Here is a 14,927-nt window from a genome sequence, read left to right on the forward strand (position 1 = left end):
GTCCAACTGCACCTGCGATTTAAGTCTTGTACTTATTAAAGCCAACAGCACTGATGTCTGCCAGTCCTATACCGATGTTGGTCAGTCCTCTACCGATGTGTCCTATACCGATATCGGTCAGTCCTCTACCGATGTCTGCCAGTTCTCTACCGATGTCTGCCAGTTCTCTACCGATGTCTGCCAGTTCTCTACCGATGTCTGCCAGTTCTCTACCGATGTCTGCCAGTCCTATACCGATTTCTGCCAGTCCTATACCGATGTCTGCCAGTGCTATGAATATGTGGCTAATTAAAGCCGTTGAATCTCAACACGCCGCAGCCTCCCTGTGTTATAAATGACAGCACTGAATTAAAGATGGCAGCCCCCTGGCACAGCAGGGCTCGGACTAAGTGTGTCTCAGGCTTCACATTTTACACTGACACTGCTCTACCAGTATATATTGTAATGTTTACTATATATATTTATTATACGCGCTCTAGACCCCACTACCCCCTGTTTTACGCCCTCTGTAACTAGCAGCCCCTCCCCTCTCCTCTTCCCAGTCCCTCTCCTCCCCTCTCCCAGTCCTCTCTCCTCCCCTCTCCTCAGTCCCCTCTCCCCCCTCCTCAGTCCCCTCTCCCCCCAGTCCCTCTTCTCCCTTCTCCCAGTCCCCCCTTCTCCCAGTCCCCCCCTCTCCTCAGTCCCCTCTTCGCTCCCCCTCCCGCCAGTCCCCTCTTCTCTCTCCCCTCTCCTCCCGCCAGTCCCCTCTTCTCTCCCCCCTCCCGCCAGTCCCCTCTTCTCTCCCCCCTCCCGCCAGTCCCCTCTTCTCTCCCCCCTCCCGCCAGTCCCCTCTTCTCTCCCCCCTCCCGCCAGTCCCCTCTTCTCTCCCCCCTCCCGCCAGTCCCCTCTTCTCTCCCCCCTCCCGCCAGTCCCCTCTTCTCTCCCCCCTCCCGCCAGTCCCCTCTTCTCTCCCCCCTCCCGCCAGTCCCCTCTTCTCTCTCCCCTCTCCTCCTCTCTCTCCCCTCTCCTCCTCTCTCTCCCCTCCCGCCAGTCCCCTCTTCTCTCCTGACAGTCCCAGCCCCCCTCTCCCCTCCCACGGTGTGACCCCCTCTCACCTCCCAGTCCCCGGCAGGGAGCCGGTTCTCACTCTCCGCCGGTCTCTCCTCCTCCATTTTCCCGCTGCACTCCCCCCGCCCCCTGAGATGCTGCGTGACGGGGGCGAGGGGGGGGATATACGTTGCCACGCAACCGACATCCGCGTTCCTATAGCAACGGCCGCGCTGCTGCTTCCCGTTAGCTGCTACCTTGCGCATGCGCAGTACCTCACTCAGAGCGCCGGCTGCCCACCAGGACGCCACGTGACACAACAAATCACATGATGCAGATAACCTGCTTATTACAGGAGCCTCACTATCCCCCTTACACCCAGCAGGGCCTGGTCTGGGTGCTGCATATGTGGTCTGGGTGCTGCATATGTGGTCTGGGTGCTGCATATGTGGTCTGGGTGCTGCATGTGGTCTGGGTGCTGCAGGGTGTCTAGGTGCTGCAGGGTGTCTGGGTGCTGCATGTGGTCTGGGTGCTGCACTGCAGGGTGTCTGGGTGCTGTGCGGTGTCTGGGTGCTGCAGGGTGTCTGGGTGCTGCGCAGTGTCTGGGTGCTGCACTGCAGGGTGTCTGGGTGCTGCAGGGTGTCTGGGTGCTGCACTGCAGGGTGTCTGGGTGCTGTGCGGTGTCTGGGTGCTGTGCGATGTCTGGGTGCTGCGCAGTGTCGGTGCTGCAGGGTGTCTGGGTGCTGCGCTGCAGGGTGTCTGGGTGCTGCAGGGTGTCTGGGTGCTGCATGTGGTCTGGGTGCTGCGCGGTGTCTGGGTGCTGCGCGGTGTCTGGGTGCTGCGCGGTGTCTGGGTGCTGCGCGGTGTCTGGGTGCTGCGCGGTGTCTGGGTGCTGCAGGGTGTCTGGGTGCTGCAGGGTGTCTGGGTGCTGCGCGGTGTCTGAGTGCTGCGCGGTGTCTGGGTGCTGCAGGGTGTCTGGGTGCTGCAGGGTTTCTGGGTGCTGCGCTGCAGGGTGTCTGGCCCTGACTGTAGTTTTATTGTTTACATATCTGTTTGTTTATTTATGTGCCAAACGGGTTATACATGTTAATGGAGGATACATTATTTTAATTGTAATTAATGTCATTGTGTTATGTTCTTTCCCAGGCGCCTGCTGTGACTTTATTGCCTCTTTAGAGTCTCTGTCATGGGAAAGAGGTTTCCTGAAGTGACATTTGGGGATGAACAACACATTTTATTTCATTACAGGCATACCCCGCAATAACGTACGCAATGGGTCCAGAGCATGTATGTAAAGCGAAATGTAACCTTTTTCCCACTTATCGATGCTTCGGTACAAGTAGGGAGCCGGTATTGCTGTTCAGGATGTGCTGACAGGCGCATGCGCGAGCTGCCGTTTGCCTATTGGGCGAGGGGAATCAGCGCGTCTGTCACGGGAGACCAGCACTTTTAACACCTTAATACCCGGATCCTTTGAGCAAAGTGAAGAGGTAAAATAAATTGTGATTTATTTACAGAATGAGCACACGCACATTGGTTTACAATTACACTAAAAATACACTTACTGGGACGGAGGCAAACGAAAAATCTTGTTCCCAAAATGAAATCTTTGGAAATAGAGTCTCTAGGCCCAATTTCTCAGGAGCGGGAGTTGCGCGCAAATAGAGCTGGAGACAGTCTTTGGTCAGTGGCGCCTCTCGCAACCGCTGTTACTCCGCCGGAGCTGCTTCCATCGTTCTGCCGCTGTAGTATTGGATCTGGGAACCTTAGTTCTTACGAACTACTGAAGCTTGTTACGAATCTTTGTTGCGATGTTAATCTTGGCTGAATCTGGCTCCCGATGGGCTGCAGGGATTCTTATGCAATACAAACTCCTATCCTTAACCCGTGCAGCCAATCTCCTCCGTGGGAATAATATTCCCCACCTATCCCGGAGTTGCCAATATTTTGCAAAACCTGGCAGAGGGCTTCTTAGTTTTCTAAGGGCATGTGCGAACCTCGCACCTTTGCCGCTTAGCATACCAGACCAAGCCCCCTTACCTGGCGACATTTTGTCTGAGCTGGCCCATTTGCCCGGACATTACTAAAATGGGGGATACTTGAATTACCCCTCCCCACTTAACACTCTGGTGAGTGGGAGCCTTTCAACTACGGACTTTTTCCAGACATCCAGACATCCTGGCATCGAAATAGCGGGATGCTTTTAGAAGTCCAGGGCTGATTATGCCCCGTTACCTTGCAGGAGTTTCCTACCATACATTTCTAAACGACAGTACTTACAAATTAAGCGTTCCCTCTGTCTCTGGCGCTTCAAAGGAAAACCCCAATATGTCACACATGTTGTTACAATTAAAATAGGGGGACATTAAGTAGTCAGCAATTTTTATATAACTCTATAAAAATTGTGCGATTATGCTATTTACTGATTTTACCCGAACAGCGCTCACAGCAAATCTCACGGCGCTAGGAGCTTCCTAGCGAAAGTTAGCTAAAAGCCGCTTGCTATGCTGCTAGCTGCTGGGTTTTAAAACCATTTATCCTTTCACGCGCTTACACAAAAACACTGCCACAGTTATACACATAATCTTAACAATTACTTTACTCTGAGCCCCACCTGGTTCTGGGGTTCTCGTGCATATACCGGGGACCTGAATGTAACTCATTCCCCTGCCCGGTCTTACTATTCTGGTCTGTGCTGAAGCAGGGAAATGTCCGCTGCTTAACACTAAGAAGACACATATACAGTTTTATCACAAAACACAGTGTTTCTGCCATGATTGGGTTGCAGAGCTGACATTTTATAATTCCCCAATATGGCTCAGGGGCAGCCAGCCGGGTATAGTACCTTTTTATTAATGGCCTGGGTAGCCCTTCGCCGTCGCATAGCGCGTCACTACTACGGCGGTCTGTAAGGCAGAATAAGTGTCCGTACTCGCGAAGCGAGCGTACGGACACGGGAGGGGTATGGGGCTATTGAAAATATGTTCTTACTCGTGAGTGTCCCTAAACCGGGGTATGCCTGTATAACTTAAATGGAGGTCAAGATGGGCTTAAGTATTACTGTCATTCTGTTTGCATTCAGACACCTTTATCAGCAGAGTACAGCAAGGCCCCGCTTTTCGGCAATCCACAGATACGGCGGCACCGAGAAGGGAGCCGCCATGTCTGCCCAGAGGTCGCGCATGCGCAGAACGGTCTGTTTCCGCCGGCGCGCATGCGCAGAACGTAGATTGCGCGCGCAGAACGTAGGTCGCGCATGCGCACAAGGGGAAAAATGCCGGTTTGCGCATGCGCACAAGGGGGAAAATGCCGGTTTGCGCATGCGCACAACTGAAAATCGCCGGTTCAGCTTTCCGGCGATTTTCACTATAGGTCGGGCCCTTAGAACGGAACCCGCAGTATGCCCGGGGCCCTGCTGTACAGTATTCTCACTGAAACAGTTGCAAGTTAAATATATCCAACTTCGCCTTGTTGAAACTAACAAAACGCTTTTTATTAAGGGACGTATCCATCTTGGAATATATCACATTTAGTAAGGAGCCCAGGCACCTCCTATTTAGGATTCATACTGTGTTGCCGTGTCTTTTTCTCTGGAGACTATAACTCGTATTAAATGCGTGGCCCTTCAGCATTGCCAGGGGGATAGACGAGAATGGATAGCAGGACATATACTTCTATTTCCCTAACAGAAACAATATAACATTTTATAGCACATATTTAACTCCCGTGAAGTTATCCTGCCTGTATGCAACCTGGCCAGCCAGGTAACGACAAAAATCAAATATAAACACAACTCTAGCGCTCAAAAGGACTTTCTTACAGTGACACAAATTTGCATAATACGATGCCGATCAGCTAGATTGTCCAGTGTCCTGCAGCCCAGAAGACCTGTCAGATGTCTGCTGGAAAATGTGTGGGCACTGGAGGGTTGCCAGTTTTCCAGTATTGAACGGGACTGTCATGTATTTGGACACTGTCCAGTAAACAATTAAAGATAATACTGGACATGTATGTGCCCGGTATTACCTCTGGACATAGTGACCTGACCGGCTCGGGGGGCCGCGGGATTTCCCCGAGCAGGGCTGTTTCTAGGGGGCTGGGCAGCTTCATCCTGATTGGCTGTATTAAACAGCAGCAGCCAATCAGGAGGAGGTGTCAGGAGCCTGGGGGTAGGGCCTTAGAGAGGAGGAAACAGCATGGAGTGAGAGCGTGTGTGTGTGCCTCGAGCACGTCGCTCCTTTCACCATTGTGTCCAATATTTTTGGAGAAGCCGCCTGGCAACACCACAGGGCAGCCGATTTGCATTGGTAGTGGAATTGCCCCCAAATCAACTATATATATATATATATATATATATATATATATATATATATTGTAGATTCCTTACCAGGCAGACCAGGAGTCCAAGACCACGCAGCAAGAACCGACAGCACTCAGATTGATATCAAATATAAATGTATTGAAAAATGTATTGTTTTTCAATACATTTATATTTGATATCAATCTGAGTGCTGTCTCGGTTCTTGCTGCGTGGTCTTGGACTCCTGGTCTGCCTGGTAAGGAATCTACATTATATATATATGTACAAAGAGAATACATAAATCCAACTCATGTAATAGCAAATTAGACCTGACATATATATATATATATATATTAAATTAAAAACATCACTGCTATAGATATATCCCTTTACAGCCTGGAAATGCTCTTCATGATGCAGGGATTACTAGACAAACCAAAACCCCCAATCCCAGCCGTGACCGCTACATTCGCTTGTGAAAACTTGGTCCCAAAAAGCTGGACTTAGAAAATATTTAGACTTGGTTTTTCTGAAGTCGGTCTCTACCTATTCGTGCAAGGGCATCTTTTGGTCGTTTCAAATTTTCCGCTGGACTTCTAGCACTGAGAATCACACGAACTGATTGGCTGGGGGATTGGAACTCATTCCCAAAATACTACAGCCAATCACAGCGTGGGAATTTTCTTACCAGCCAATCAGAGCGATGCCAGGCACGCGGGGATTCTGAATCAGCCAAGGGCATGCGCAAGTTTGCCACCTTAGCCACTTGCTATTCAGATGCCACCTGCTGGGTTAGGCTCCTCCAAGTCTGGTGGGGCAAATGGTAGTCTGGACGACTTCCATTGATCTCAGGACGTGGGTACTTGAGCCCTGCCCTCCTGCCCAAATGTTCTTCACACCTCTGGCATCCTCTGTGGCTTTCATGTCTGATGTCTGAGCAGACACCCTGGCACCAAGTTGGTAGCCCAGTGGCCCGTCAGAACATTGGATCTGAAAGTCCCAGCTCATAATACCGTGCACAACAGTACATTTTATATTAAAACACAATGTTAATCAAATATACCTTTACATGTCTTAAGTCTCTGGGTATGGGGAATAGAATAAAAAGCTGCACTTCATTTTCTATTGGCCTATATTCCCCAAACACTGTCAAATAGACTTAGACTGGACTTTAAAAGTCCCCTCATAAGCTTATCTATGGTTGGAGCACCCCAGAACTCCTATATAGGTTCTGGGTGACCTGGGCAGTACTGGGTATCCCCCTTAACCTAGGAACCCCTCATAGTTACAGGGACCCTTTGCACTATTTACCTTTCTGGGCTGGGCTGAAGCAGGGAACCCTAGCGGTGAGTCGTGCAAATGTTTTCAAGGGGAGATATTGCCGGGACAATGTGTCTAGACCTGACCAGAACCAGACCTGATTTCTGGGTACATTTTTGGGGTATCCAGCAACTCTGGACCACGACTACCTAAACACTTTTTGACCCTCTGAGGATACCATAGCCAGAGAAGAAGAGTCCTGTCCCCTGTAAGCCACAGTACCTGCAGCGCGCGCAGATGCGGAAGTGCGGATGACGGCGCCATTGACCACAAAACAGAGGCGCGGTGCTAATTTGCCAAGAAAGACTCTCCATTCCGGTCGATTTCGGGTGTACCCAGAGTGGTTTGAGTGTGCCCTTATCGCACTCAATGCGTTTTAAAGATTGGGAGAATGTGAGTTTGCCTTTTCTCCATCTTATAGTTATGCATGTTCATTAAACGGTATCACGCTATGTTCGCTCCATGTATTTTTTAAGAGGAGTTAAGCGTGACCAGATATTCTCCTGCTGAAATTCATGTGAGTGACTTTGTTCACTTGACACTTGAGCACAATCACCACTCTTATTGGGTATTACTGGTTCATTTGTTTGTGTTGGTTGCACTCTATTGCGCTTATATTTTTCACCAGCGAAGTGTGCACTGGGGTGCAGGAGATTAGGGAGAAGATCGTGGGGGGCGTGGTGAAAGCGTCACTGAGCTGGTTGGCCCTCATTGGCTGAACCAGCTCACGTGACGCTGACGTCATGTGCGTCACGACACCCTGAGCCCGTGCGGCCCAAATCTGTTTTCCTTGGAGCAGTTCGGTCCATGTCACGTTACAAGTCGTGCAGTCTTACAAGCTATACATATTTCACTTTTAGTAGCTATCCATGGTAACCCCCATTAAGCCGCCTTTCTATCAACACAGAAACAGGAACGGTCTTGATCTGTAAAAAAATAATTCTTGTATTTTTTTTAGACAATCTGTCACCAATGTTAACACCCGAAGTACCAGATTGATTACAATAGCCAACATTTTCTGCCATATACATTACAAGGCAGTTCAATTTAGTGGGAAAAAAGGTCAACGACGTATCAGTGTAATTAGCTTCCTTAGGCCTCAGCCATGGTTTTTGCTGAGGCTGAGGGAAAGCGGGTGCTTTCCCTGGCCTTAGCGCGCCGTCCGGGGGCGTGTCGGCGGACGGGTCAGTGACGTCACGGAGCTGGTTCACCCTCATTGGGCGAACCGCTCACGTGACCGGCCCTGCGCTCCGGCAAGCGCAAAGATTTAAAATTTCCCTAAGACCTACGCTTGCGTGCGCTTGCGGAAGCGCAGGCGAGCCCCTACTAAAGCCGCTCTCATTGCGGCTATAGGGGCGCAGTGCCGAGCGGAAGCGCGCCTCAGCGCTCCTCCGCCCGCAAGCACTATCCATGGACGCAGCCTTAGAAAAATCCAGTCCCCCTTGAACTCATTGTATTCATTTTTTCTACTGTACCTCGTGAAAATGTATATATCCCTTTTTGTCAGGAACACTGGCTTCAAGCACATAAGCTACTCCTGTTTATCTGTTAGACTAATGCTGGCTTCATAAATTACTTTGCAGACAAAGGAACAAAGCTAAGCTAACACGTCTGAATACAGGGAAATAGCCTTATCACTAAATTACCTTAGATTAAGATTGTATAAAAAAAAAACATTTACTATGGAAATGTTAAAAAATATTTGTAAATACTTGTCTGATTTTAAATCTGATCATCAGTTTTAAAGCAGAAATTCAAACTGCCATTTTTTTTTTATTTCCCCCCCTTTAATTTGTGCATCAATACAATCCACACAATGATAAGTAATTGGTTAAGTTGCTGATCGATCCGTTCTCCTGTGATCGATCGGCGAAGATTCGGCTCGGGGGTTCCCTAAATGGCTGTCAGTGCAGCAGAAGAGGACCAAAAATGCAAAGTTCTGTGGGCAAGAGCATGTGACCAGGCAGTCACTAGATACAATTGGTGCACTGCTTGAGAGAGGGCAGGGCTCAAAAAGGGTGTGCTAGAGCCTGTTTCAAGAAGAGGAAGGGGATGTGACTTTGTAAATGGCTGCTATAGAAATAAAAATTGCTTGTTACATTATAATACATTAAACATGTATTCAGAGTAGTTTAAAAAAAATGCTACAAGTATTTTCTCATAGTACAGAACTGATCTATTAAAAAAACACGTGTAGGATATTGCTTGGTCTGCAGCTTTAAGCTAATAAACAGGACTGGCCCCTTTAACGTGTGACTGCTTCCTTGTGAGCGTGACTGCCGTGTAATATGCGCATCAGCTTCCCATAGAGAACCCGGATTATAAATACGGTGACCATACGCCCCAGATTTTCATTAAACGTCCCGCGGTCCTAACAAGTGTCTCAAAATCGTTCAAATGTCCCGGTTTTTAGCTGTTCTGTTTGGACAGCAGCGGTGGCGCCAGAGGAGGGCAGCTGAGGAGGATGGGGGCGCCAGAGGAGGGCAGCTGAGGAGGATGGGGGCGCCAGAGGAGGGCAGCTGAGGAGGATGGGGGCGCCAGAGGAGGGCAGCTGAGGAGGATGGGGGCGCCAGAGGAGGGCAGTTGAGGAGGATGGGGGCGCCAGAGGAGGGCAGCTGAGGAGGATGGGGGCGCCAGAGGAGGGCAGCTGAGGAGGATGGGGGCAGCTGAGGAGGGCAGCTGAGGAGGATGGGGGCGCCAGAGGAGGGCAGCTGAGGAGGATGGGGGCGCCAGAGGAGGGCAGCTGAGGAGGATGGGGGTGGCAGAGGAGGGCAGCTGAGGAGGATGGGTGTGGCAGAGGAGGGCAGCTGAGGAGGATGGGGGTGCCAGAGGAGGGCAGGTGAGGAGGATGGGGGCGGCAGAGGAGGGCAGCTGAGGAGGATGGGGGCACCAGAGGAGGGCAGCTGAGGAGGATGGGGGCCCAGAGGAGGGCAGCTGAGGAGGATGGGGGTGCCAGAGGAGGGCAGCTGAGGAGGATGGGGGCGCCAGAGATGGGCAGCTGAGGAGGATGGGGCGCCAGAGGAGGGCAGCTGAGGAGGATGGGGGCGCCAGAGGAGGGTGGGAGCGGGGGAAGGGCCCACCACAGGGGTCCAACATGGCAGTCAGTCAGAACTTGTGGTGTCTGTCGTCAGGACGGAAACCCCAACCTACTCCACGGGAAGGGACTTTTAACTGAGAGGGGAGAGAGAGAATGGGGGGGGCGGGAGAAGAGAGAGAATGGGGGGGGCGGGAGAAGAGAGAGACGGGGAGGGAAGAGAGATTGGGGGGTGGGAGAAGAGAGACATTGGGGTTGGGAGAAGAGAGAGTGGGGGGGGTGGGAGAGGGAATGGGGGGCAGGAGAAGAGAGTGAATGGGGGGCGGAAGAAGAGAATGGAGGGGTGGGGGAAGAGAGAGAATGGGGAGGAGGGAAGAAAGAATGAGGGAGGGGTGGGAGAAGAGAGAATGGGGGGAGGGAAGAGAGAATGAGGGGGCGAGGGAAAAGAGAATGGGAGTGGGAGAAGAGATACATTGGGGGGCGGGAGAAGAGAGAATAGGGGGAGGGAAGAGAGAATGGGGGAGGAAGAGACAATGGGTGGGTAAAAAAGAGAAGGGGTAAGAGAGAATAAGGGGTAAGAGAGAGAATGGGGGGGTAACAGAGCGAATGGGGAGTTGAGAGAGAATGGGGGTTGAGATAGAGAGAATGGGGGATGAGTGACAGAGAATGGGGGGTTGAGAGAGAGAATGGGGAGAGATACCGGGGAAGGGGAGTGCGTGTGAGAGAACGTGGGAAGGGAGAGAATTGGGGGGTGAGAGAGAGAATGGGGGGGAGAGATACTGGGGAAGGGGAGTGCGTGTGAGAGAACGTGGGAAGGGAGAGAATTGGGGGGTGAGAGAGAGAATGGGGGGGAGAGATACTGGGGAAGGGGAGTGCGTGTGAGAGAACGTGGGAAGGGAGAGAATGGGGGGGGGAGAGAGAATGGGGGGGAGAGATACTGGGGAAAGGGAGTGCCTGTGAGAGAACGTGGGAAGGGAGAGAATGGGGGGAGTGTGTGTGTGAGAGAGAGGGGGGGGAAGAGTTTGTGTTATGTTAGAAAACTGAAATAAATACCATTATAATATGTATTTTGTAACTGATGTCATTTGTTTCATAAATACTTTTTTTCAACGAGTCCCGGTTTTTCCTTTAGGAAAATCTGGGTCACCCTAATTATAAGCGACCTGCATTCCCAAGGAGTTACAAATCGAGCACTGTCCCGGTCACCTGATGGCACGTAGCCAGGGGGACAACACCGAGTTATCCGCCTGGCAGCCGCTCGCCCGCGGGCTCCTGCTCATCTTTAATAGATGGGTCACGGGCGAGAAGGGGAGAGATAGAGAAGCATGAGAAGGACATTACAAAGGTGGCACATTGACAGACCCAGCGTGGTCATCCTCTCTATCCCTTCCTAAGTTTGTATAATGGGGAGGACTCCAGCTGTAGGTACCAATTATATCAATAATGAGTTTATTCATTTCCATCTTAATTACAGAGAGCAAACAAGTCTGCGAGGTCACGTTTCACAGCACATGGAATAGGCACCAGCCTGTGTCACTCCTCCCCACTGAGGGCAGTGACATCACCAGGCTGTCTCACCCTCTCTCCTCCCCACTGAGGGCAGTGACATCACCAGCCTGTCTCACTCCTCCCCACTGAGGGCAGTGACATCACCAGGCTGTCTCACCTTCACTCCTCCCCACTGAGGGCAGTGACATCACCAGCCTGTCTCACCCTCACTCCTCCCCACTGAGGGCAGTGACATCACCAGCCTGTCTCACTCCTCCCCACTGAGGGCAGTGACATCACCAGCCTGTCTCACTCCTCCCCACTGAGGGTAGTGACATCACCAGGCTGTCTCACCCTCTCTCCTCCCCACTGAGGGCAGTGACATCACCAGCCTGTCTCACCCTCACTCCTCCCCACTGAGGGCAGTGACATCACCAGCCTGTCTCACTCCTCCCCACTGAGGGCAGTGACATCACCAGCCTGTCTCACTCCTCCCCACTGAGGGCAGTGACATCACCAGCCTGTCTCACTCCTCCCCACTGAGGGCAGTGACATCACCAGGCTGTCTCACCCTCTCTCCTCCCCACTGAGGGCAGTGACATCACCAGCCTGTCTCACCCTCACTCCTCCCCACTGAGGGCAGTGACATCACCAGCCTGTCTCACTCCTCCCCACTGAGGGCAGTGACATCACCAGGCTGTCTCACCCTCACTCCTCCCCACTGAGGGCAGTGACATCACCAGCCTGTCTCACCCTCACTCCTCCCCACTGAGGGCAGTGACATCACCAGGCTGTCTCACTCCTCCCCACTGAGGGCAGTGACATCACCAGGCTGTCTCACCTTCACTCCTCCCCACTGAGGGCAGTGACATCACCAGGCTGTCTCACTCCTCCCCACTGAGGGCAGTGACATCACCAGGCTGTCTCACTCCTCCCCACTGAGGGCAGTGACATCACCAGGGTGTCTCACTCCTCCCCACTGAGGGCAGTGACATTACCAGGCTGTCTCACCCTCACTCCTCCCCACTGAGGGCAGTGACATCACCAGCCTGTCTCACCCTCACTCCTCCCCACTGAGGGCAGTGACATCACCAGGCTGTCTCACTCCTCCCCACTGAGGGCAGTGACATCACCAGGCTGTCTCACTCCTCCCCACTGAGGGCAGTGACATCACCAGGGTGTCTCAACCTCACTCCTCCCCACTGAGGGCAGTGACATCACCAGCCTGTCTCACCCTCACTCCTCCCCACTGAGGGCAGTGACATCACCAGGCTGTCTCACTCCTCCCCACTGAGGGCAGTGACATCACCAGGCTGTCTCACTCCTCCCCACTGAGGGCAGTGACATCACCAGGGTGTCTCAACCTCACTCCTCCCCACTGAGGGCAGTGACATCACCAGCCTGTCTCACCCTCACTCCTCCCCACTGAGGGCAGTGACATCACCAGGCTGTCTCACTCCTCCCCACTGAGGGCAGTGACATCACCAGGCTGTCTCACTCCTCCCCACTGAGGGTAGTGACATCACCAGGCTGTCTCACCCTCACTCCTCCCCACTGATGGCAGTGACATCACCAGCCTGTCTCACCCTCACTCCTCCCCACTGAGGGCAGTGACATCACCAGCCTGTCTCACCCTCACTCCTCCCCACTGAGGGCAGTGACATCACCAGCCTGTCTCACCCTCACTCCTCCCCACTGAGGGCAGTGACAACACCAGGCTGTCTCACCCTCACTCCTCCCCACTGAGGGTAGTGACATCAACAGGCTGTCTCACCCTCACTCCTCCCCACTGAGGGCAGTGACATCACCAGGCTGTCTCACCCTCACTCCTCCCCACTGAGGGCAGTGACATCACCAGCCTGTCACCCTCACTCCTCCCCACTGAGGGCAGTGACATCACCAGGCTGTCTCACTCCTCCCCACTGAGGGCAGTGACAACACCAGGCTGCCATTACACCTTCATCTGACTCCAGCGGCCATGTTGTTTTATCCCGGGCAGCAGGGATTGACATGTCTCTAAACCTAGAGAATTCTAAAGAAGTTTAAATAGGAGCCCGCAGTAAGGTGGCGAGGTCGCTTAAAAAAATATAGAAAACACATTGTAATAGTCCGGGGGGAGGGTGAGTAACATTTTCAGTGCTAGACAGGTAGCAATGTTAAAGGGATTAACTGTGCCCAGGTATCCATATATACAAGCTCTCGTCACTTAGGCCGCGCCTATAGACCCGGCGACTCGGTGTTGCATGAAAACAAATGTATTGAATCCGTCGCGCGCGCTTATAGTAGAAGCGACGCGACTGCTTGGTCGCGATCTCTGGAAGTCAATTACATTTGATTTTTCAGCGACCGTGGCGTCAGCGTCGCCGGGACTATAAGCGCGGCCTTACTCTTATTGGGTTTTAGTATATGTTGGCACCATTTCCAATACACTTCTCCCTTCCCCCCTACCTTATCAAAGAGGCTTTTTTTCTAATGCAGAGGTGGCCAACTCCAGTCCTCAAGGGCCACCAACAGGTGAGGTTTTAAGGATATCCCTGCTTCAGCACAGGTGGCTCAATCAGTGGCTCCGTGTCCAAATATAGAAATTTGATTCTGATGGTATTTTCCATCTTAAATTGAATCAGAAAGTTTATACTTTGGATTTTTAATTTAGTCCAATCAATGTGTGCTTACTTGGCACGACTAATACACTAATATTACACACGTGTTTTTCAATATATATGAGGTCTATTGATTTATTAACCCTTGATCTATCCACGGAGTTCTATATAACTTTATGTCCAACAGGGTTTACCTGCAGGACTATGATTGGCTGCATCACATTTGACGGATTTTAATTACAGGTTGCACTCACCTGGTAGTTGTTTGTGTGTATAAACGTCTGTTCACTCCTTGACAAAGCGCCTTAGCGGTGTGAAACGCGTAAGTGTAGCTTGGAGATTGCTGTTCTCTTTTTGTACAAATAAAGCCTTTATACCCGACCTACCGGGTTGCTCTTCACTTCGATATTGCCGTGTGGTTGCTGCTCCGCATACCTTCCCCATGTTCGGTTTGAATATTGCCGAGATCCAGGAGGCGCGCCACGGAGGGAGTGTGGGAGTTAGCGCAGACGCTGTACATACACAGCCGCTAGGACCGGCACACTTCCATTCCCCTTACAATCCACTATATGGATTGGGGGGGGGGGGGGGACCGACAGGTAACCAAGACTCAAGTTTTTCTTGCCTCAGAGTCTCCACCTAAGTGCTAGGCGCCAACTCCACACTTTGATATCTCCCCCCCACAGCAGAATACCATAAAGATAAGACTCTATATCAGCGCAATCCCAGAGCGCACGACAGCACAAACACTTCATCATTTCATAATTGGCACATAGGAGTTTCTTGTTGGCCTCTAAAATGGTTCCACCATAACATTATGTTATTATGTGGTGAGGCTCCCCACTCACTTTAAGTCAGAACCAATTTACGCACCCCGACGCCGGATCGTCACAGCCCTGAAGGCTTCCCCCCCACCCCAATGTTAAAAATGGGGGTGTATTGTGGTGGGAGAATTGTGTGTGTTGTGGTGGTGACAATTAAGTGTATTATGCAGGGAGTGGATTGTGGGTGGGTGTGTATATTGAGTGGAGAGGGGGATTGGGAGTGTGTGTGTGTATATTGAGTGGAGAGGGATTGGGAGTGTGTGTGTGTGTGTGTGTGTGTGTGTGTGTGTGTGTGTGTATATTGAGTGGAGAGGGGGATTTGGATTGTGTGTGTG

At 51.7% G+C, this 14,927-nt stretch overlaps 1 protein-coding gene across 5 annotated transcripts in view; it reads right to left on the bottom strand.

Annotated features, from left to right (window-relative positions):
- The window catches only part of GRAMD1C (GRAM domain containing 1C), a 144,834-nt gene extending 143,567 nt beyond the window's left edge, over positions 1-1,267 (bottom strand). For 3 of the 5 annotated variants that reach the window (XM_075592843.1, XM_075592842.1, XM_075592845.1), the window contains exon 1: positions 1,095-1,266. In XM_075592843.1, the coding sequence (XP_075448958.1) occupies positions 1,095-1,151 (57 nt within the window). In that variant the 5' untranslated portion in view covers positions 1,152-1,266. Of the gene's footprint in view, positions 1-129; positions 148-1,094 lie in introns of those variants that run through there. The other 2 variants (XM_075592844.1, XM_075592847.1) reach the window with 2 other exon arrangements.
- Positions 1,268-14,927: the final 13,660 nt, after the last annotated feature.

Source organism: Ascaphus truei, chromosome 3 (assembly GCF_040206685.1).
Source record: "Ascaphus truei isolate aAscTru1 chromosome 3, aAscTru1.hap1, whole genome shotgun sequence".
NCBI classification, from domain to species: Eukaryota; Metazoa; Chordata; class Amphibia; order Anura; family Ascaphidae; genus Ascaphus; species Ascaphus truei.